Source organism: Phocoena sinus, chromosome 12 (assembly GCF_008692025.1).
Source record: "Phocoena sinus isolate mPhoSin1 chromosome 12, mPhoSin1.pri, whole genome shotgun sequence".
Lineage (NCBI taxonomy): Eukaryota > Metazoa > Chordata > Mammalia > Artiodactyla > Phocoenidae > Phocoena > Phocoena sinus.
Window position 1 is genome coordinate 9,354,248 of NC_045774.1, and position 25,320 is coordinate 9,379,567.

The 25,320-nt window shown below is 41.6% G+C and overlaps 1 protein-coding gene across 2 annotated transcripts in view; it reads right to left on the bottom strand.

Annotated features, from left to right (window-relative positions):
- Positions 1-1,130: 1,130 nt before the first annotated feature.
- The window catches only part of SNX9 (sorting nexin 9), a 92,969-nt gene continuing 68,779 nt past the window's right edge, over positions 1,131-25,320 (bottom strand). For both annotated transcript variants that reach the window (XM_032651463.1, XM_032651464.1), the window contains exons 10-18: positions 20,055-20,185; positions 16,512-16,615; positions 14,960-15,063; positions 12,380-12,457; positions 9,439-9,515; positions 8,230-8,319; positions 6,267-6,381; positions 4,091-4,182; positions 1,131-2,792 (exon numbers count right to left, since the gene is read on the bottom strand). In XM_032651463.1, the coding sequence (XP_032507354.1) occupies positions 2,745-2,792; positions 4,091-4,182; positions 6,267-6,381; positions 8,230-8,319; positions 9,439-9,515; positions 12,380-12,457; positions 14,960-15,063; positions 16,512-16,615; positions 20,055-20,185 (839 nt within the window). In that variant the 3' untranslated portion in view covers positions 1,131-2,744. The remainder of the gene's footprint in view (positions 2,793-4,090; positions 4,183-6,266; positions 6,382-8,229; positions 8,320-9,438; positions 9,516-12,379; positions 12,458-14,959; positions 15,064-16,511; positions 16,616-20,054; positions 20,186-25,320) is intronic.

The window sequence follows — 25,320 nt, forward strand, 5'->3', positions numbered from 1 at the left end:
CCATAGATGGAGATAAAGAGCCCTCACAGCCTGGGCAAGCCTATATCTTCACTCGGGAATATCTTACCCTGTTCCGGGCTGGGCGTGTGCTTCTTTGTTCTGCTTAATCGCCTGGCCAGTCCCACTGTTCCAGCTGTTCCCAGTGAGGAGGGTTGGAGTCTGTCACCTGCTGCAGTAGAGGGGTGGGTACAGACCATCTCCCACTGGTCATGGGGACCAACGCTCATCACTGAGGCTGGTCTTACTCTGTCTCTTCTTTACATTCCATCCAGAGCCTGTGTGAGTTGTGTTTCTTGGTGACCTCAACACCTGCAAACCTTACAGGGGGTTGACGTCCTGGACCTGGTGCTTCTGGGGATGGGCAACCAGTGTCACACGATCGACAAGTGGACTGACCTTTTCCTCCACCATGCCTTTACCTCTCCTCTCCAGACATTTATCTACTAGTTTTACATTGTCAAGATTTATAAAAATTATAAATTATTCTATAATTAAAGCTCTTCTGTGATAGCTAAAGGCCCTGAAGGCTCAAGTTACACGAGGAAGGGGCCGAATGCTGCGGCCCCCACTCCCGCGACACTGCCTTCTCCTCCCAGCCCGCACCTAAGGCCTCACGGGGAGCTCCCCGAGATGAGCGGCCGAGGAAGAGAAGCCGGGCCTGGGCTCTGCCTGATGTGTGGACACCGCGCCCCCAGTGGACAGGTGTAGAGCCACAGCCCCTCCCTGGACACCCCTGTAGGACAAGGTGACGGAATTTACACCACAGAATTAAGATATGGAGTATCAAGAGAAGTAAACCTCACATAAAGAATGAATACACACACCCCGTAGGTGCTGTGTCTCTAGAGAACCCTAACACACTGGGCAGCAGTAAGCAGTGTGCTTACTGCTCTCCAGGTGACTGTGACATGCTTCCCAGCTTGATAACTCTGATTTATCAAGTTAAAGAATTAACTTAAATTAAACTTTAATTTAAATTTAAACTTTAATTTAATTTAAATTAAAGCATTATTAATTCATATCAAGAGCAATAGGTTTTAGGGCAAAACTCATTGCCTGCACTCTTTTTAGCAGCCGGCAACAAGAAACAATTATCACACACACAAAAAATCACACGAAAACACCAAAAAGTGTTTTGAAAAAGTGCTTGAGAATTTACTGTACAGTTTTTTAACAATTTATTTATATGTTGGCTTCTACATGCTCTTACATTTGTGTAAAACATTTATACATATTCTTTACAATTTGTACATACATTAACTGGCTGTAACATAAACACTGTTCTATGAGATTTTATAAAAGAAAAATCAAGTAGGGAAAATTTCTTATAAAACATTAACAAAAAACCCGTGATATTGAAGAGCAAGAAGTTCTCATATTCCTGTCCATCTGATCTCCTCTGGTATTTATTTTTTGGTTTCACTTTATTTGTGCTGGCCCAAAATTTCCATTTTCTATCATGTAACTATCAGGTCAGAAGAGTGAAAGCAGGTGGAGAGGATGCAGTAAGGCAGCTGTGCAGGACGCCGACATCTGCAGGAGTGAGACCGTGTCTGCGAGTGTCCAGATTTAAAGCTGACGCTTTGCCAAGATCCTGTTTGGCTTTATGCCATTAAGGGAAGTATTAGTGATCAGGAAAATTCTGTCTGAAGTTTAGGGTACAGTCGGGAATAACATCGCTCTGTGCTTTTTCTCAAACGTAAAAGCTCGGGACGACCGCACATTATGCGGGCTGCCACCCTCCTCAGCCCCTAAACTCCTTCCATTTGGGGGGCCGGGAGAGGTTTGCTAACCTGTGCTTTATCTTTTCAGATAATTCCCACTGGCCCGCTAGTCTAAATCAGATCAAGCGGCAAATCTCGCTTTCCCTGGCATGTTTCACGAGGTCTCACCGAACACCTCGAGACTTAAAAACGAGTGGAAAGCTCGGGAGGTATGTCTGCCCACAGGGCCGGCCCTCCCGGGCGCAGGGTCAGCACGGCCGCTCCTTCCCCGGGAGCAGAGGCAGAGGGCGTCCCCAGCTTTCTCAGTGAATTCTTCCAGCCTTACCGGGGCTCGGGAAGAAGCCTGAGGAGGGAGGCGCTCCTCCCAGCAGACGGCACTTTAGGGTAGTGGGCGCAGGGGCTCTGATCCCGGGGTTCGGCCAAGCTTTGTCCTCTGAAGGGACACGTGCATCACAGGCACATGAGGGGCCGCAGCCCCGGGAGTCCCTCTTTGCTTTCTCTCTCCAGGAAATGTAAGCACTTGAGTCACAAATATCTCAGCGAAAGGCAGGTAGATCTTCCTAAACAGACAGGAATCCCAAAGGGCTGAAAACAGTTATAAAAATATACAAACATATATATTTTTTACTCTGGCATATTTCCTATTTTTAAGAAAGCAATTAGTAATTATCTGACATTGGGTAAGAACTGGAAGGTCGTGGGTGACTCATCGATTACATTTTAATGTAAAATATCCTTGGGGAAACCCCCAATTTTCCACTCAAAATTCTGACAAACTTTAAGTACTTTCCAAAAATAGACAATTTCCTTCCATTGGTTTAAATAATGGATGTGGAAGTGAACAAAAGACTATCCCTAAAGAACGGATGCATTTAGGCGCTTAAAGGAAATGCAGTTTTTTCCAACTCTATTTCTTTTTGGTTTTCTTTCTTTCTTTTTGGATGATGGAGGGAGAAAATTAAATTGCGTTGCCCCAAGTCAGAAGGAAGCACTTCGGCGTTTCTTCACGTTCGTTCTGTTCTACATCACCGGGAAGCGACCGAGGGCCTGCCTCAGCTTTTCCGCAATCTGGTGAAAAACAGAACAACTGTGAGACATCCCCCACCGTGACTTCACGGCACTCTATTATTTCCACGTCTTCTGAGTTAAACATGGCAAAAGTTTCAAATCCTTGAACTGGTCGATGCTCCTAGTCTCTCCAGCACCAACCCAGCCTCCGGGCAGTGGAGAGGCCTTCCTAAACCCCGGTCACGGTGGTGCCGGCTTGCAGGAAGCCCCGCTCCTTCCTTCCCACAGCGCAGCTGCTGCCACGCTGTGCAGCATCGTTCCTGGACCATCCGCCTGTCCTCCAGGGATCCGGTCTCCGTGCTGGCCCAGACTCCCCTGCCCTCGCAGACACCTGTGAACTCCTGAGACTCGGCGGACGAGCGGCTCCCCACGGGGCCCAGCTGCTGCTACACAGTGTGGAGACAGGATGCACCTTCAGCTCGTCTCTGAAACCAACTGTTTCCAACACGCAATGGACAATATGCACAGAGCACATCAGCCCCAGCTCCCTTCCAAGAATGACTGTTGGAGAGACACGTGCGGCCGTGTCCGCCCAAAGATAAGATGACGTGTGCATGGATGTGGGCCTGGGGCTTGCCTATCATTACCCCTGAACATACATGAGATGACACCACGGAAACAGTGGAAAACTTAGTAAGAGACATGGCAGCCAACACACGGTCACCGTAAGTTACAGAACTTGTCTTCGATGTCTGAGCTTCCATTTATTCAATACACGCCAGATCTCTGTTTTCTGTACACTCTGGTAAATAACAGAATTGCTATGCTGAGGCACAAAAGTTAACATTTTCATTACTGGTTCCTGAGTGAAAATATCTATGGTTTCACCCTCCCTCTCGTTTTCGTTTTCTTTCTGAGATTCCTCTGGTACACTGCGAAAACCTCACTCACAAACAAAGCCAGTCTGTGCTGTCCTGCAATGGTGCCAGGCTCCTTCCCCAGCTGAGAGCCGGCAGGGACGGCAGGGTGACCTCATCTCATTCACAGTGTTCCCTGTGCACAGAGGGGCTGGAGGGAGGGAAAGGGACCACACAATAAGGGCTTCTTGGGGCCTCACAACCAGCATCCAATAATCTTCTTAAAAAAATAAACTGCCTTTTTACCCAGTGTTATTCAAAGGAAAAGGCGGATTTGACTAAAAGAGATTGGAAAAACCCCTGCCCGATATTTAGCCACCTTTGGTTTATTAGTTAGGGTTAAAAAATACAAGCAGATTAACTTCATAGGGTCAACGTACGTGAGCAGGAGCCCTGCCCTCCCCGTGTGCACAGAGGCCTGGGAGCACAGGGCCGACTCACCGTCTCGTAGAACTGCACCTGCTGCTCCAGGTACAGGCGGATGACGCTGTTGTAGTCATAGATCCGGTTACTGTGGAAGTGATTCATCTCAGCTACAACCAAAACCAAGACATCAGTCAGCGCCCCCCGGACTTCAAACGACCACAACTGGTGTCTCTGCTTGGTTATGATTAATCGTCAACCGATTTAATCCGGTTGGCCCGTGACAGTTCCTGACAAAATGCTAGAAAGAGCCTAGAACAACAATTTGAACAGTTAATGGCAAACAACGCTTTCCAGTAGATGGACAATTACTGTTGATTGGCACGTTAATTAAATCCTATAAAGCCCAATACAGATAATCACCCAAATGGCAGCTACTGTTTGAGCAGGAAACAGACTTGGCGTCACCGTCTACAGATGGCTGCAGCTCAGAACGTCAAGTCTGTTTACAGTGGACCTAGCGAGGCGCCCGCTGGCTGCCATGTCCCCTCCTGCACAGAGACTGCCCAGGCAGGTCTCCTGAGGGACTCTGAAACGCTGGGCGGAGGAGTGAGACGTGAGCAAGGCCCTCTTCAGAGTGGAGCCTGGTGCCGCTGAGCACCAGGGCTGCCAGAACTCAGGCTCTCTCCAGGCAGAGGGTCACACCCCCATCCTTCCTGTTTGCTGAATGTACGATTCAGCAAATGAACCCCGTCTCTAACTTTGCTTCTCAGCACCCTCACCCCATCACCAACTCTGGAGACGCCTCCTTATCAGGGCTCCTGATCGCCTACCCCCCCGCACCCCGCCTTCTCCCTTACTTATACTCCACACCTACAAAGCCAACCGCCTTCATAAATTCCTAGAAAAAGCTCACTGTTCTGAGTTTTATGTTGTTATCTGAAGTTGTACAAAGCCTCTCGTTTATTTATTTGGATAACCCCAAACACAAGTTCAAAACCAACTGCCCCGTTCAAAACCCTTCAAAGCCCAAAGCTTCAGTCAGGCTTCCCTGTTTACTTCTGGATGTCTTTCACACATTCTTCCCTTCTCCCACACCTTCCCTAGCCCCGAAGGATGTCCTTTAGAAAAGCCCGCAAATACCCTTCATTCTCTCCCCTAGCACCTCATCTTCTTCGGGTTCTCAAAATCTCAGACGGCAGGAGTCAGGTCTCTGGTCGGGCTGTCCGACTAACGTCAGCCCCCGATTTGCACACGCCCTCCCCGGCTCACTAGCAAACCCTCTCCCTTGAGCGGTGCTTTTTTGTTTGTTTCATTTTTCCATCAAAACCTTTTAATGGCTTCTTAATGCCCACAGCAAGTCTAGACTCTTCCGCCTGGCTTTCGAGGCCCCACAATCACCAGAATTTTCCCCTAATACTCTCCAAGTGTGTTTCATTCCCAAAGGCCAATGACCTAATCTGGTACCATTATTTTGTGTGCTTTTGTTCATACTGGAACATCCTTCCCCTTCCTCCTTTGCCCATGTATGTTCTACCCATCCACCAAAAGAGGAAAAATCCATTCACTGCTCCTATCTGCTGGAAAACACTCAAAACATTAATATTTTCTCTTTATTTACAGTCAAACTATGCCAAAAATGCTCTGTTCAAACTCCCTTCACATTCTATGGTCTCGGGCCTGGAGGTTACATGCTGCTGAAAGCTGAACGCTGGAATCTAATCTGGATAGGGACTGATATTAAAGGTTATGAAAGGAATCTTCAAGGTCTCCAAGAAATAATAAAAACGTACAGGTTTAATCAAGCTGTCATTCATAGCTATGTCACGTAACTGCGTGAAAAAGTAAATAAATATTACAGCTTTTCATTAACACTGGGATCCTGCAAACAACAGGCTTATGAAGATATTTTGAATCGGTTCTTATTAATTTTTTTTTTTTTTTTTTTGGCGGCATGCGGGCCTCTCACTGCTGTGGCCTCTCCCATTGCGGAGCACAGGCTCCGGACGCGCAGGCCCAGCGGCCATGGCTCACGGGCCCAGCTGCTCCGCAGCATGTGGGACCCTCCCGGACTGGGGTACGAACCCGTGTCCCCTGCATCGGCAGGCGGACTCTCAACCACTGCGCCGCCAGGGAAGCCCAGTTCTTATTAATTTAACTGCTGTTCACATTTGAGTTTCTCTCCAGCAAGGAAGATAGAAAATTTGCTGAGGAAAAAACCTCCACTAGTTAGCCACAGACCTTTCCTTCTTACCTTGCAGAGCATAAGACATTGTCCCAACACGCTTCACCATGTTCTGTTTGTCCTGTGGGGTGATCTTACTGGTTGCAACGAGTTTATCACTTTCTTTCACTTTTTCTATTGCTCCCTGTGAAATACAAAATGCAGTGGCATCAAAAAAACAAATCTAAAAAGATCAATTATTAGTTTAAAATATAACAAAGCTAACATATTCTATAACTGACTTGCTACTGAATAGGAAAATATCCCCACAAAATAAGAACATAAGGTAAGCATCTATATGTAACTTCCTGTAAGTCACTTGGAGACAAAAATGTTGCTATTCTTGCAAAATATAACTTAGCTGAAAGCTACAATTTTATGCTACCACACAGCAGAAAACTAGACAGCGCTCTCTTTCTGTAATACGTATAAACCATTGCCATGATACGACTAGTACGTGATGGGAAAACAGGCACTAGGTTCAGGAAGTCATCCGATCCAGGTGAGTCTAGCATATGCACTGGGGCACTGCGTCTCCGTTACAAAGTAGAATATTTCATAAGCTGGTGCCTAAGTGGGCTGATCATAAGCTTTACTGTGATTTCTGTAAGAGGCACTGAATTAATTTTAAATTAATACTTAGATGGGAACAAGTGTAAAAGTTGCCGAACATTTCCCACGCCAGTCTCATCGCACTGCTTGCTGGCACTGTCTGGAGAGTGTTAATCAGGCTCCCCGCCTAGAATTCGGATGGCAGGCACCAACTCCTACAACTGCTAACTGTTCTCAGATTTTTCCTGAGATTTTCATTTTATCCCCCTTTCCCCCCGCTGTCAGTTTTACTGCAGTATAATTGACAAATAACATTGTATTAGTTTAAGATGTACAGCATAATGAATTTGATACATATTTATAATGCAAAATGATTACTATGGTAAGTATGTTAACATCCATCACCTCACTGAGTCACAAACTTTTTTTTTTTCTTGTGATGAGAATTTTTAAGATCTACTTTCCCTGCAACTCCACTTCTGGGTATACATCCAAAGAAAACAAAATCACTATCTCAAAGAGATATCTTGCACTCCCATGGTCATGGCAGCATTACTCACAATAGCCAAGATATGGGAACAACCTAAGTGTCCGTTGATGAATCAGTGGACAAAGAAGATGTTCTGAGTTCTATACTAAGCTATTTGAAGTTGCACAAAGCTTACTTACCTATGCTACCCCTTCATGATACTTCAATTATAAAGCCAAATGCTAAAATGCCCACTTGCCAGGACTGTTAGGATCACAGACCGGGCCTTTGTAGAGAATCTCTTAATAAACCCAAGTATATCACAATACTCTATAGAGTACTACAGTTGATAAAATACCCACAGTAATGAAGTAGTACACAGATTTTGAAAGAGAAAAATTAACAAGAATCAAAATCTGAGAACACCCCAAACCAATCTTTTATTTAGGTTTAAAAAACCTTTATGATGGGAATTATATAGTTTCCTTTTTATTAATATAAACATATAAAATTGATATTGACCATTTTGATTTTAACTGGGAGACCCTTCGTCAGGCTCGGGGACAGAATAACTTACTTCATCTGGACAGGAAAGGACCTTTGAGGACCTGCCCACCCAGCACACAGGGTCTCACTGATGAGGGAAAGTACCATTCCTGACACTGACTTGAATACCAAACACCACGATGATTATGCTTGATACCTGACCTAAGTATATCCATAAAGGAGTATTTATCATACTTTAGGTTCTCTCAAAATAATCTTTTTACGGAATAAAAGAAACTAAAAAACTATCCATGTATCTAAACGTGTTAGGACCTCACTAGTTATAAACACTCCAAGCCGTTCCAGCTGGTTCAGAGACCAGCTCCTGACTGGGGGGCACTGAAGGGTCAGCCTCAGGCAGGTGGCGGTGCGCCTAGGTTCTGATTCACCCAGGATGTCATCTGTGAACTTCTATGATCAAGTTACCTTGTGAGCGCCAATAATGTCAGGGAAGCAGCCAAGGAAACCTTTGTATTCATGATTACATTCCATCAGGAAATGGAGATCTTTCTTTGGCTGTAACAAGACACAGACTGGTTATTATTGGCGGAGGAATTCAGACAATCAAGGAAGAGAAAACTTATATCTGAGGACTGTATCAGCCAAATCCACCGGGCACTACATTAAGTTACCGAGTGTCAAGCATTCAGCCTAGTTTTCCTATAAGAAAATAATCCCCAAGAACTATACTCTCATCATAGGTTGTGAAGAAAATGATAAAACAGAAAATTTTTAGGTTGGTTGGTAAAATTAGCTATTTTGAGGTGGCCCAAAATACAACACTGTGAGACAAAAAAAAAACTGGTTAATACTGTACGTTTACATACAAGCAAATAAGACCTTATATAGTTTAATGTCTAAATTTTAGCAGAGAATAAAAATAATTATTAAAAATGTAACCATTAAAAGTGGCAACTTTAAATTTTTCTATTTTTCTAGATTTAATTTTTAATAGTTATGGTATGCACAATTCTAAAAATGTATCTTTTGTTTTTACAAGTATCAGGAGAGTAGTTAATGACCACATGAATGTACGTGCATACAAACATATATTTCAAGTCATCATCTGAAAAAAAGGTTTTTAAATTTAGGGATTTGAAACAACTTGGATGGTCATTCCCCTTAAGGAAACTTATTATCTGTTATCGATGAACATAATGGAAATCAGGCTACTAAAAGCTCCAATGAAAGCCATGTGTCTGTAACAAAAACCTGCTCCATACCGGGAACCGCACCAGGGGCTTTCCCTTTATTAGCTGCTGGATCCTGAGATCCTTTCCAGGTAGGTGCTACCATCGCCATTTACCAGACCAGGAAACCAAGGCTCAGACAGGCTGAGCAAGAGTCCAAACAGGGACCTGAGCAAAGCTTTCCTGTACGTTTTAATCCCCTCATGGCCGAGAATGGATTCAAACCATCAACACTGGAAGGTATTTAGGTTTCAGGATGATGAATTTATTCATCACTTTAGCTTGGCCTAAGAAACACTATTACCCAATGTAATTAACAAAGATACACGGGGATAGAAGAGAATAGCCATTTGGAAACTTTGCCTTACAACAAACAGGTTTTAAATTAAATGTGTGGATGAGGTAGCATAAAGTCTTAACTGCAACTGTGGGGTTATGTTAATACCTGCTCCGCCACAAGACTGGCAATTTCTTCGTAAGTCTTTCCTGCTTCTGTTATTGCGTCATTGAGATCCGTTTCACCTGAAAATCATTACAGTTATATGAGTGGTTATAACTTATATTTCCTTTTCATTTATTTTATTTTAAAAATTTATTATGGAAAACTTCAAACTTTTAAAATCTACAGAATAGTATAACGAGCCCCCATTTACCCATCACCCGATGTCCCAATTAACGGCTCACGGCCAAGCTTTTAGTCTCCTCCCTACCTCTCCCTTTCACTGGTCATTTAACACTTCATCCATACATTTTACCTAAAAGATAAGGACTCTTGAAAAAATAAGGACAGGGCTTCCCTGGTGGCGCAGTGGTTGAGCGTCCGCCTGCCGACGCAGGGGACGCGGCTTCGTGCCCCGGTCCGGGAAGATCCCACATGCCGCGGAGCGGCTGGGCCTGCGAGCCATGGCTGCTGAGCCTGCGCGTCCGTAGCCTGTGCTCCGCAACGGGAGAGGCCACAACAGTGAGAGGCCCGCGTACCGCAAAAAAAAAAAAAAAAAAAATAAGGACGATACCAACCTCACACCTAAGAAAAGAAAATTGTTCCTGGTATAAACTGTCCAGCCAGTGTGTAGCTGCTTGGTATCTCCAATCAAGTTGGCTGCTTGAATCAAGATGCAAAGACAGCCCACATGGCATAGAGCGGATGTGTTTCCTACATAAGTTCTTTCTCCTCCATCCTTTTTTCCTGCAAATTTCTTTTCGGGAGGTGTATAAACCAGGTCGTGTACCTTGGTACCACAGTCTGGGTTTTGCTGACTGAGTCTCGGTGGTGGTAACACAATCCTCTGCCCCCTATATTGCTCTTTTATTTTAGTACAGGTCTGCAAACTGGTGCTATTCTACTTCTATCACTCCTTCTTTATTAGTTGAAATACTTCTATAGAGAGAAACTTCCCTTTATCAACTTTTTGGTTACCTTCAGGTATAGCAATAGGAAGAGCAGGTTAAATGCTTTTTCCTCTCTACAGTTTTCAGAATAGTAAGTTGATTCTCTCCTATCCACCAAATGTAACTGAGATTAGCGTTTTAAAAAAGTATTGCAAAGTCTGAATTTAAACATATTTGATATGCTACATTCCACAGCAGTTATTATTTTCACTAATGCTCAAATTTTCTCTTCATTGGACAGCAAGGCTCTTCAAACTGACATCTGAGTTCTTCTGCTAGGAGCTCTTGTTTATTTCAGGGGAACATAGTGTTTAGAAACCGCCATGTGGGTGGTGCTAGGGGTGCTTCTTGTTACTGGATTGGATAATTGTTTCTAAGCCTTTCCAGTGAACACAGCCAAGTGTGTATCTGTTAATCCCAAAGTCCTAATTTATCCCCTCACCTCTCCCCTTTGGTAACCGTAAGTTTGATTTCTGTGTGTGTGAGTCTGTTTCTGTTTTGTGAATAAGTTTGTTTGTATTGCTTTTTTAGATTCCACATATAAGTGATATTTGTCTCTGTCAGACTTGCTTCACTTAGTATGATAATCTCTAGGCCCATCCATGTTGCTGCAAATGGCATTATTTCATTCTTTTTTATGGCTGAGTAATATTCCATTGTATATATGTACCACATCTTCTTTATCCATTCATCTGTCGATGGACACTTAGGTTGTTTCCATGACCTGGCTATTGTAAACAGTGCTGCTATGAACACTGCTGCTATGAACACTGGGGTACATGTATCTTTTTGAACTAGAATTTTCGTCTTTTCTGGATATATGCCCAGGAGTGGGATTGCTGGATCATATGGTAACTCTATTTTTAGTTTTTTAAGGAACCTCCATACTGTTCTCCATAGTGGCTGCAGCAATTTACATTCCCACCAACAGTGCAAGAGGGTTCCCTTTTCTCCACACCCTCTCCAGCATTTATTATTTGTAGACTTTTTGATGATGGCCATTCCGACTGGTGTGAGGTGATACCTCATTGTAGCTTTGATTTGCATTTCTCTAATTAGTGATGTTGAGCATCTTTTCATGTGCCTGTTGGCCACAAGATGCTTATCTTTCCAGGCCTGGGGTTCCTTATCTCGAAAATGAGGGACCAGGCTAACGAATCCTCTAAACTCCCACCCAGAGTAAAAGTTCCGATCATAAGACACAATTCAGCCAGGCCAACAAGAAATATTCATATATGGGAGCCCCAGATCTTACATTTTGGTTAGAGACTAATTTCTTCTTCCTAAAAATACTCAGATACTGACCTCCAAAGACATGCCTTCTCTGGGTATCAGGATAAACACTACGGTGAAAATACTAAGTCTATCATTTCTGTAAGTGATAGGATGCCCTCAAATTGAATAGGTGCCACTCACCTGGCAAATACTTTTACTTCCTATCTGCTCCATAGGCCAAATTAAGAAAGCATAAACCAAAATATAAAAGAAAACAGCTAACTTCTTCTTATAAGTGTTGTCAATGGAAATGCACAATGAACTCAAAATACCACAAGTAAGACATAAGATATGGGATAAGTTGAGAGCAATTATGAGTTATGCAGAAACATAAAGCAACATGAACTTGTTACTCAGTAAAAATTTTTCCTCCAAATACCTTGATAAGATCTGGCTTTTGACAGTCAGACTTGACTTCAGAGTTTGGCAGAGAGACGAAGCAAGGGCAGTGTCACATACCATAGTGGCCTGTTTTACTAAAACACAAGAGCTATCTGAGCCCAAGAAAGGCAAAGAAGCTAGCAAGAAAAAACAAACTATAACAACCCACCACTTTTCTCAAAAGTAGTAAGGTGGGGTTGCACAAGTCCTCAGTGGAGCAGATTAAACTTCACTGACGAGGGTGCTTAACTGCAGTTCTTGTTTGTTTACAAGAGCCTGAGGAGGCCAGTCTGTGTGGATAAGACACTCAAGGCCCAAAGCATAAATAAAGAAAGATGTACCTTGATAACCACTAGAGCTGAAGACTGTTGCTAAACTCTGTAAGGCCTTGCCTATCTTCTGATATTCCTTGGGTAATGCTGAAAGAGAAAAAGGAATAAATCATTAACTAGTCCTCTGAGCGAAATGAAATGGATCCAATTATTTTCTAAAAGTACTATTACAATAAAAGAAATTTGAAACGATTCAAAATAGTCTGTATTCTTAATAAAATATTGATGTAAAATGATTGTTTTTAAAAATTAATGATTGTTTCTTCAACTAATGTTTTTAGTTTTAAATTAATCAATTGTTCAATTAATGGCGGACACTATTATTATGAACACCACCACCACCCACATTCTCATTCACTGAATGAACTCAAAGTGCACCAGGAGCTCACTTTGAAGATGACGTCTAGGTTAGAGTCCTTTCACGTATACCACCCCAACTTGATCGTCACAACAACCCCCTCTACCAATGCAGGTACACCATCTTCATTTCATGGGTTAGGAGAATAAGGGTCATACGGCTAAATGGTGCATCTGGCACTTGTGATTCCTAATCCATTGCTTTTCCCACTCTGCTATGTACGTATGAATGATTATTTGCAAAACAAAAACAAAACTGAAAGCAATGGGGTGTGCAGAAAAATGGCAGTGGCACCTCACAGGATCAGGGAGGAAGGATTTTAGTTTCCTCATCTGTATAATAATAAGATTAACTAAATCATCTCTAAGGCTCCTTCTAGTGCTAAAATTCTAGGCTTCTGGGATCACTTTGGAGAACTTCCTAGAGAAGAGTCTCGTATCTTAGGCTACCTTTTCTGCATCTATACATAGTCCCCTGAAACACATCTGCCGCCTTTCAAAAGAAACCATTACTTTCATTTGAAGACAGTGTTATATTAATAAAGAAAAATGATTCAAATGTTTCTTTAAAAGAATCTAGGCCAGAGAAACTTGACATATAGTCTATAAGCTGTAATAATCAGGAAACACAAATTCAAACTATATTAGCTTAATTTTAATAAATTGTTCACCCTTTTGTAACTCAGTTTTTGCCTCTATACCAGGGTTAAAAAATACTTGTCATGTGCTTCACCATGTGTGTGCTAGAGTTCTTCTTCACCAGAGTGTGTGCTAGATTTCTCACTTCACAGATTAGGAATTTTAAAAAGTTCTTTTGTGAGAAAAAAGAAATTATGCCTGAATCAAATTCTAAACAAAATACTTCAACCCCCTTTCCCCGCAAAAGAGAGCAGCCTAGAGTTACTATTATTTCATAAATTTGGCCCATGGATTTTACAGGACATGGAGCTGACCAGATGTTAGACATAAGGGATTTGATTCTTTAAAAGAAGCCATAATCCCAGATTTTTTGTGATCTCCTTAAAAAATCTTATTGTAATATTTGCACTCACTTAAATTTTTCTTAAAAACAGGGAAACACATTGTAAAGCAATTATACTCCAATAAAGATGTTAAAAAAAAAAGGGAAACAGCTGAGTTTACAGTTAAAATTATTTTAAAAAATTAAATTACTTTATTTACATTTTCGAGAAGTGTCACTCCCCTTTTTGCCCATGAGTTATTCCCTGTGACCAAAGGCTTGAAACGGATTTTGTTTTCTGCTGTTGCATTTGTCTACGTTATGTTTTCAGGCTCAGTTCTATTTTTAGTACTTCTTTGCCTTGGGAAAGGAGCAACTGTTATTACTCCTGGTGTCTGCCCCTCAAGCATGAACAGCTGGTACACGACAAATGGTTCTGTTGACATAAAATGTCATGTGAATGGTATGGAGGGCCATTCAGTGTAAGGCCTGGCTTTATCCTCCGAAGCGCCAGATAGGAAATATTTTAGGCTTTGTCAGGTGGCAGGTTTCTGTTGAAAGTACTCAACTCAGCCACCCTCAACACGACAGTAGCCAAGGCCTGATCCCCACAGCTGGACACTTGACTGTGCTTCTCTCCCGGCCTATCTGACGCCAGGGCGGCGTGGGTTTGGGGAATACAGGAAACCAGTTCAGCAGAATGACGGTCTGCAAACAAAGGGAAGGGAGGGAGGACAGGAAGTTCTTGAGGATGTGGAACAGCAGGCAGAAAGCAAGGGTGACAGTGCCACTTTCTTCTCAGCAGTGTGCGAGTCTGACCCATGTATGCACTTTCTGCTATCACCTACCACTGGTTTTGCCTAAAAATTAGAGCTTTAGTCAAATATACAACTTACTAATATTCATCCATCTTACCAAACGGATGAATATTAAAAACTAAAATCATGAGATTAAAAATAACCACAGGCACTTCCTAAACATGCAGAAAAGATTAATCTTCCACAGATGACAAACCCCAAATAATTGGAAATATTTAAGTGAACGTGGTGTTTTCCACAGGAGCTCTTGAACTGGCTTTGTTTGAGCCAATTTTCTGTCATTTAACGAGGGCTGAGAAGTGAGGTTCCTCCAAGAGCTGTGGGTATGACGTGACTTTGGCTCACTAAGCGCATTTCTGTTTGACGTGGTCAGCTTCCCCAGGGTGACAAAGGCTGTGGCGGAGGCCGCACCACCACCTACAGAAGCCAGCAGCGGCCCAGGATGGCACTTACGTCCCGTGCACCGCTTCCAGTGCTCCTGCCCCACGGTTAGCAGCTCCTTCACGCCATCATCCATGGCTTTGGTGAATTTACCAACAGCATCACACTTCTGTTCTCTGTGGGGCAAAAACATGAGGAGGTGGGTCCTTGACTTCACTATCAAACATCCAAACGGTATGAGGTGTAAGGAGAAAAGTCCATGTGGTCAGGGGAGTTCACACCAAACGTGACCACAGGTACTTGTTTCTTGCTTTATAACAACTGCACTTTAACTAAATTAGTCTTAAAAACAGGCTGGGGCTTCCCTGGTGGCGCAGTGGTTGAGAGTCCGCCTGCCGATGCAGGGGACGCGGGTTCATGCCCCGGTCCGGTAAGATCCCACATGCCGCAGAGCGGCTGGGCCCGTGAGCCGTGGCTGCTGAGCCTGCGTGTCCGGAGCCTGTGCTCCACAACGGGAGAGGCCACAACAGTGAGAGCCCGCGTACCGCAAAAAAAAAAAAAAAAAAAAAAAAAAAAAATAACAGGCTGGATTTGGTTTTTAAAGAACTACTTCAAAATCTGCCATTTATATTTTAACTCTGCTTCCTTCCCCCTTCAATTCCTTGTGAACTTTAACTAAAATTATTCTAAAGTAAATAAAATCATTTCTTGAATATCTTTCTTAGTGAAATTCAATCACTGCAGGTACCACTGAATCTATAAAAACATAGTACAGGTTGCTAATGGTAGTTGTTCATTCATTCCAACAAGTACTTTAATGAGTCAGAGAAAATACCCCAGACGCATAGCATCTAAGTGATACTGAACATACCAGCTACTTAAGGATGTAAAAAGTTTTCACCAACTTGAAAAAATCATCACAATATACTTTTAAATGAAAAAAGCAGATTATAAAAGAGAATGCATAGTGTGAGGTCACTTTCATTTAAACAAAAAATTTTTCTTTCAGATACAAATGAACAGAGGAAGGTTTGGAAGACCACAGACCTAGGTCAACATATTAGCATTGATTTTTCTCTCTGGGTAGTTATAAGACTATCTATATATTTGGTAACACATAAGCAATGATTTTACATTAAGAAAAAAGCTTCTTAAAATTAAAAAAAAAAAGCCTAATATTTCTTATTAGTCTTTACGCAGCAAAGGAACTACTCCAGATTTTCAACCAAGCCTACGTTAAAAAGAAGATGACAAGATTAAAAACAGGATAGGAAAAAACCAGAAAAATCAGGTTTGGGATTGCCCCCTTCAAGGCGGTGTTCAGAGAGATTTCTGTCTCGTGGACCATTCTGTGGGTGCCACCCTGTCTCATCATACTTTATTGGAAATAACTCCTAACCACAATGTCAACTATGAAATCACTGACTTCAAGGTAAAAGGGAAGCAGACTTCAACTGATGTTATGGTTAGAGAGACACTGTTTCATGTACAAACGATGCTCTCCTGTCATCTGACTACAAGCCCCACTCATTTTACACACTCTAGTCTGACGATTGGCCGAGACCTGTAAGCAAAGGAGGCGGACTCAGTTTGGGGAGAAGGGAAGTTTGGCAGCATCTCTTACATTTCTACTAAGTCCAGGTCAGGTGCCTCTGGTTCCATGGTGGAAAATATCATAACTCCCACCAGCTCATCTTTCTCAGCCTTCCTTTTCCCAGTTTTCCATTCCTGTAAATAGGAACATTATAATGTTAAAGTGGAGAGCAGAGCCACACTGGTCTTTCAAACTTCCCTCCTAGAATCGGCTCACTGTCATCTTTATCCTTCTAACTTTCAGGAAGCAGCGCCCACACCACCTCGCTCTGCAAACGCGCCAGGCACCTATACATCTCCAACGTCATCTCATACATAAACAGTGTCACTGCACAGAACGGTCCTTATGAACCCAAGTCCTTCCAGAGTGAGGTGACCCAGCACCTTTCCTTTCCCAAGGCCCACCCATATAAACACATCCACAAATGTGACGAAGTGCCTCAAGCTTTTAGGTTGTTTTTTAAAAAAGATTAAAGCTTTTCTAAAATATAAGATAGGAACCAATATTATAAACTATTAAAAAATTATTACAAGTTACACACACACACTAAAGTACCCAAAGCAGAAATACGCAGTGCAACGAATTCTCACAAAGTGAATTCCTGTGTAACTACCACCAAAGCCAAGAAAGAGAAAAGAGCTAGCATCTCCGAAGCCCCTGTCATGTCCCTTCCCAATCACTACCCCTTCCGTCCCCTACGAGGGTGACCACGATCCACTCCTTTCTGGTTATCCTTTCCTCACTTTATAGAGTTTCACCATCTGAGCCCCTACACCATGGTTTTGCTAGTTTTATTAACTAGCTAAAACCCTACCCTAAGCATTCTTTCGTGTCTGGCCTCTTTTGCTCAGCCTACGCTGAGAAGCTACATTCACACTGTTGTTACACTGTAGTTCATTCATTTCACTGCTGTATAATATTCCATCGAATGACTGTTCCCCGATTTATTTACCCCATTCTACTACTGGTAGCCACCCCCAGTCCTGGCCAAGTTACGGATGAAGCTGCTGTGTACGTGTCTCCTGGTGCATATGTGCATGCGTTTCTGTAGGCATTTACCCAGGAGTGGAAAGTTGTTCAAGTTTAAATAGATAATGCCAAACTGTTTTCCAAGCTGGTCTCATCAGCTTTCACACCCACCAGCAGTGTGCGTGAGTCCCAGAAGCTCCTCATCTCACCAAGAAGACAATTGGTACAGTCAGTCTTTCTAATTTTAGCCTTCTGGCAAGTGTATTCACTGTGGTTTTAATTTGCATTTCTTATCACTCATGAGATCAGGTACTTTTCTATACATTTATTGGTGATTCAGATTCTTTTGTGAGGTACGTTACCAAATCCCCTATTTTTCTACTGTTGTACCTTTCTTATCAGTTTGTATGGGTTTGCCCATCTTCTAAAATCCAGCCCTTTGCTCGTTATACGTGTTCATATCTTTGACTTGTTTTTCTTTTTTAATGACTTACTGTGATAAACAGAAGTTCCTAGTTTTAATGTAGTCTAATTTGTCAGTCTCTTCTTGTACCGTTAGTCAGTTTTGTGCCTTATTTCAGAAATCCTTCCCTACACTAGGGGTATGAAGATTTTCTCCTACGTTACGTTCTAGAAGCTCTATTGTGTTGTCTTTCACATTTAGACTTGTGAACCACCTGGAATTAATTTTTTTTAAACTTAATACAATGGAAACTTTCCAGAAAAAAAAGTAGAAAGAAAAGTACTTTAATAAACCCCTATAGATTCAGCTTCAAAAAGTATCAATTTTTTACCAATCTTGTTTAATCTAGTCTCCCCCATCCTACTTTTTTTTCTTGTTTATTTTAATGGAAATCTCAGATATAATATCATTTTACCTGTAAATACTTCATTATATATCTTTAACAGATAAGGCCATGTTTTAAAAAGATAACCACAATATCAAACCTAACAAAATCAACAGACTGTTGTGAGGGAGTGACCACATTTCATTCTTCCCAGTGATGCCATCCAACTGACTGAGCACCACTGACTCAACAGGCTGACAAAAGAGGCCCGACACGAAAGAATGCTTAGGGAAGGTTTCTTAGCTAGTTCACAAAACTAGCAAAACCATGGTGTAGGGCCTCAGATGGTGAAACTCTATAAAGTGAGGAAATGATAACCAGAAAGGAGGGGATCATGGTCACCCTTGTAGGGGACGGAAGGGGTAGTGATAGGGAAGGGACAGGACAGGGGCTTCGGAAATGCTAGCTCTTTTCTCTTCCCCCATTGTACTCAGCACCATCTTTGTCATAAATCAAGTGTCCATTCTTTTCGGTTCTACTGGTCTGCTTTTAAAATTATTTTAGCTTTATAATGAATCTTAATATCCAAAAAAGTCCTCTTCCCACTTCATCCTTTTTTAAGAGTATCTTGGCTATTCTTGGAGCTTTAATTTTCTACATATGACATCTTTTCAGTTCTTCAATCCATGAAACACAGTATTGGAACACTTATTTTGGTCTTCTTTTATTTCTCTCAACAGTGTTTCATAGTTTTATATGTAGATCTACATTTTCCTGTAGATTCTTTGGGATTTTCTACGTCCAACCATCTATGTGAGCTACCGTTGCCCAGAGAATCACAATTTCTAATAACTTTCTAGTTTTATACTGTCATTTAGCAGATGAGGAAATTGTGGCCCAAAGAAATTAATAGCTTGGGTCAAGGTCACAGAGGTAGTTAGAAGCAAAACCAAGACTAAAACTGAGTGCCCTGGCCCCAAGTTCTTTCTTTCTTCTCTTGTATCAAAAACACCAAAAAAGGTCTAGATTTATTATTTTTAATAATAATATTCTGCATAAAACACAACCTTTAGAAGTGCTTCCTAAATAGAATCCTTGACAAATCAATCAAACAAGCCCTTGTTAAAGTGCTATGGGTAAGCAGTAAGGCACCAACTTGGACAGGGTTCCCCGTAGTTCTTGTAACTCTATTACTTTTTCACATGTGTCATTCACCACGAAATGCAAAAAGACTACAAATGTTTAAGTGGAATGATCTCTAACCTATAAATTACACCAGGCATGACCAAACAAATGATCACATACAGTGGAAGCCTAAGGTGACACACGGCTATTTTCAAAGCAGATAACATCAGTGAGGTGACAAGTAGCCAGTTTCTTGCTGATTTGCAAAAAAGAACAGATAACTGCTGGCAGAATGACTGCCCATGGGGCAGGGGCAGGGGCAGAGGCAGACTTGGACTGGAAAAACAACGTGGCTCTGAGAAAGCTGGGTCAATTCCGAATCTACCTTTCCCTTCATTACACTATTTACACCATAAGGTCAAAATGTGATCATAAGAAATCATTCACACTATTTCCCTGACTTCACGCTGATAATATGCTACACAGTTTGGGGTCTCTCCTATTTTTAAAAGCATCTAGGAAAAAGTCCCTTATTCTATCATATCCTTCAGCCCTGCCTTCACTGGGCTGATTTCCTATTATTTAGAAACAACCAACTAACCAACACAACTTAACTCCTTTTAGACAAAAAATTGGTGTGAATGTGATAATTCTCAATATCCTCTAAGATTATCATAACAAAATGTCCTACCTTTTCATCTCGGAAATTTAGAAATTGCTGGAAAACCTCACTTTCTGAGATTACTGGGTGACGACACATCCTGGTCATCCACGCCTGAAGTCTCTCCATGCGCATCTTGATAAACTCTTCTTCAAAGCGACCTGCAAGAGACATGCCGAGAGTGATGTGCAACTCTGTCAAAGATGAATCACTGTTACCCCAACTGAAAGACTGTTTATGTAGCTACTGGCCACTTGTAGAGAGTTATTCAGTAAAAGATAAATCATGGTAATTTTTCACTAAGCTAAAAACACACAACATAGTGGATGCTCAAAGACCCACAGGAAAGGTGATCAACAAATTTGAAAGAAAATTTTATCTCAATATGAGAACGTTTCTTTCTTATAAACTAACAAGCCAGTGCCTATGTGGCCATATGAAGCCTTATAGGCAAGAAAGGGGTGATAAAAATGGAAATTAATAAGCAATTCTTACAAAGTACGTGAAATCTCTACATTTATAAAAATGTGTCTAAATGCAACATAATCTCAGATATACAAATTTAAATTTAGTATTTCTGAAAAGTAACTCAGAACTGTAGGGTTTTTTTTCCTGTTTTGTTTTTTAAACTACTTAAATGAAAAACAGAAAAAGCAATTTTTCCATGAATGCAAAAACGAAAGTGATCCCAGAACTTAATGACCATCGTAAAAACGGAGCTTAATGGGTGATATTTCTGTTCTAAAAGTGGAAAATCGGCTTAACAAACCTGACATACCAAACATCAAGTGAACAATGAGAATTTTTATAAGCCTAACAAACAAAATCACTATCAGTTAAAAGGCTTCTGGAGGTGGAAATTCTGGCTACAGCTGAGTGCAGAGCAGGGGCAAGACAGGTTCCACCCACTTTCATGAGTTTGATCAAATACTGGACCTACCCAAGGGTAGAGAGAAAAGGCAACTTTCAAAGAGGAGTATATTCGCTACCAAATGTAAAATAGATAGCTAGTGGAAAGCAGCCACACAGCACAGGGAGATCAGCTCGGTGCTTTGTGACCACCTAGAGGGGTGGGATAGGGAGGGTGGGAGGGAGACGCAAGAGGGAGGAGATATGGGGATATATGTATATGTATAGCTGATTCATTTTGTTATACAGCAGAAACTAACACACCATTGTAAAGCAATTATACTCCAATAAATATGTTGAAGAAAAAAAAAGGAGTATATTATTAAATGAGGCGTTTACTACACTCCTTCCTAAGAGCACCAGGTGGGGAACACGTTTTCTAAACTAGATCTAGGAAGTGGAATGTGGAATCAATCCGTCCTCTTCCCCTTAAGGGCTGTCCAATGGTTAATGAATTAAAAGAACGACTAAATGAAAGCAAATCCCACACACACTCCCCTGCCCAAAAAAAAAAGGAAAAAAAAAACACCTAGATATCCCAGATTACTGGACAGAGTGGAACCCAGGAACAGCTTCAACAACCCAAATTAGTCTGTTACAGAGTCATCACAAGCATGCCTTGCTTTTAAACAAAATAATAATAATAATATTTTTGAAACAACAAAACAAAAACTTATTTAGCTAATTGCTAAACCTAGTCCCCAGAAGCAACTATAAAGCTGGACGAAACCCACCAAAAATAAGGGCTCTGGAAATCAACCAAAGGCAAACAGCCACGTGAGAAGTGTTTACGCTCCCAAACCGCTGAACTTCAGGCCAGAACAGTGGGAATCTGTGGCGTTCTGGCCTGGGGCTGCACCCCTCTCCCTCTATTCCATTCTATTCCATTTACAGGAGAACCCTCCCCATGAAATTCTTACATATTAATCTAGGAAAACACGTGCAGAATCTGTATGCTGAAAACTACAAAACCCTATATGAAAATCAAATATGATATATGTATGTTCTTGGATTAGAAGACTACACATTGTTTTCAATTCTCCCAAAATTGGTCTATAGAATCAATGCAACTCCAATAAAAATCCCAGCGTGATTATTAATAGATATCTGACTAGAAATAATCGTGCTGACTCTTAAATTTACATGGAAAGGCAAAAGAAAAAGAACAGTCAAAAACGATTTTGAAATAGAACCAAGTTGGAGGATTTACACTACCTGATTTCAAGACTTACTGTACTATAAAGCTACACTAATCAAGACCATGTGGTACTGGCAAAAGGACGGATACGTACATCAATGGAACAGAGTCCAGAAATAAACCCACACAAATGTGTTCAACTGATTTTTTAACAAAATGCAAAGTAAACTCAATACAGAAAGGATACGCTCTTCAACAGATAGTGCAAGAACCACTAGATAACCAGACGTATTATAATATATACCTCTACCACCTCACATCTTATACAAACCTTAACTCAAAATGTATCATAGACCTAAAACTACAAAACTTTTAGAAGCAAGTATCAGTGTAAACTTGGGTTAGGCAAAGAGGTCTTAATCGTGATACTTAAAGCACAATCCATAAAAGAAACAACTGACACACTGGACTTCATTAAAATTAAAAAGGTGTTGTTATGCAAAAGACACTGTTAAAAGAAAGGCCACACCTGGGACAAATTATTCGCAAATCACATTATTTGTGAGAGGACATGTTTCCAGAACATATAAAGAATCTTGTTTCAAAATTCGATGATAAGAAAACAACCTAATAAAAAAATGGGCAAAAGATTTGAAAAGATACTTTACCAGAGAAAATTTATGGAAAAGAAATAAGCATGCTGTACACCACCAGTCATTAGGGAAATGCAAACTGAGACCATGAGGAGACAACACCGCTAACATTAGACTATCATACTTACTAAAATAAAGAAAAACAGACACTATCAAAAGTGCAAGTAAGGATGTGGAGCCCCTGACAATCCCATCCATTGCTGGTCGGGATCCCAAAGTGGCACAGCCACTCCGGAAAACAGCCTGGCAATTTCTTAAACATTCAATAGCATACACCTACACCAGGACCCAGTCATTCCACTCCTAGGAATTTATCCAAGAGAAAGGAAAACTTATATTTATACAAAAACTTGTATGTAAATGTTTATAGCAGACTTATAAATGGCCAAAACTGGAAACCCAAACATCCTGCAAAGAGTGAGTAGATAAGCAGACTATGGTAGAGCCAATACAGTGAAATACTACTCAGCAGTGAAAAGAAACAAACTATTGATACTCACAACAAGAGATGAATCTCAAAGGCATTATGCTAAGTGAAAGAAGCCAGACTCAAAAGCCCCAAAAGCCCGACGACATACACACTATACGCTTCCATTTATAAGGATATTCTAGACAAGGCAAAATTATAGGGACAAAGAGCTGATCAGTGTTGCCATGGGTTAGGACTAGGGGGAGGGGCTGAATATAAAGGACCAGCACAAGGAAATTTGGGGGAGGTGATGGAACTTTCTGTACCTTGAATGTAGTGATAGGCCTGTGGTGGTACCTGTTAAAACTCTTAGAACTGCACACCAAAAGGAGTGAACTTACTATACATAAGTGACAAAAAAACACAGCCTGGATTTTCCCTTAGAAACTGCAAGTACAAATAAGTACAAGTTTCCTTTAATGAGAAAAGTATTATAAATCCACATAAATCAAAAACTCCTGTGCTTCCCTGGTGGCGCAGTGGTTGAGAGTCCACCTGCCGATGCAGGGGACACGGGTTCGTGCCCCGGTCTGGGAAGATCCCACATGCCGCGGAGCGGCTGGGCCCGTGAGCCATGGCCGCTGAGCCTGCGCGTCCGGAGCCTGTGCTCCGCAACGGGAGAGGCCACGACAGTGAGAGGCCCGCGTACCGCAAAAAAAAAACTCCTAAAAAGTAGCCATTGGACAGTTTCATGGGTCTAGACCCTCCTGTATACTAAAACACTTCAAATTCTACACTTACCAGGGGTAGAGATTAAGCACTACAGAAGCGTAAGCTGTGCAGAAGATGGCCCACCTCATGGACAGAAAAGACCCTGTAAGTCAGCACGGACCTAAGGGCTATACTGAATTCCCCATTATGAGCAAGTAAATTATACCAAGAGTTTATAACCTACTCATTGGTTGGAATTAATTAATTACTGACTCTTACTCCTCCTGAAGTTTTTTCTGACACAGCTGGTTTATTTACAAACTGTGACTTCAGATGTTACCTTGTGCTTGTTAGGAAATTCCTATCAGGTTCCAGAGAATTAAAAAAAGGGAGAGGAGGGGATTTTTCCCTGGTGGTGCAGTGGTTAAGAATCCACCCGCCAGTGCAGGGGACACGGGTTTGAGCCCTGGTCTGGGAAGATGCCACAGAGCAACTAAGCCCGCGAGCCACAACTACTGAAGCCTGTGCGCCTAGAGCCCGTGATCCGCAACAAGAGAAGCCACCGCAGTGAGAAGCCCACGCACCACAAGGAAGAGCAGCCCCTGCTCACTTCAACTAGAGAAAGTCCGCGTGCTGCAACGAAGACCCAATGCAGCCCCCCCAAAAAAAAAAAAAAAAAATCAGTAAAATAAATAAATACATAAAACTAAATAAAAAAGGGAGAAGAGGGATTTCCATCTCCCCATTTTCTAGGACCCTTACTTAGGTTTTCACTAAGTATGGGAATATATCAGTTTGGCAGCCAGAAATAAAACCAGATTCATTCATTATTATTCCACAAAATCTATAAACAAATAAAAAATCTTAGCTGTAAGCTTTTCATGGATGGATTATCAAGTCCACAGAAATGTCATGACATCATCTATTTGGTATTCCTTTTTCTTTTCTCCAGGATTTAAATGAGACAGGAACCTATATAATAATGATCCTGTGGGCATCTCAGGCAGGAGGCAAACAAGAGAAGGGGGAAATAAAGTGGCTCCTGGGCTTTTCAGTCTCCTCGGCACACGTCCCAGTCAGTGAATCAAAGCTCAACTTTCTTCCGACTGAGGAGCTGTTGCTTCCTTGCTTTTCTATGACATCCTCCTGGCTTCAGGCCTGACCTTTTTTTAAAAAAAATACAAACCTTACTGTGGGAGAACTGTGACTCTATGATGCTTTCAGATAGTCTTGGGTTATTTGATTCCGAATAAACAATGTATTAAAACCTAAAAAATAGGAGAAACCTCCACGACTCTAAGACAGCTCATTAATCCATTTATTTAAACACCACGGGGAACGTATTATGCTAATCAAGTTGATAAAGGAGAGCTTAAAATTCAGGAGACAGTCTGAAATTTGAAAATGTGGAGAAAGGCAGAACTTAAGTTTTCATGGAAAGAAATCTAAATTTTTAAAAAGAAAGCTGTGACTTAA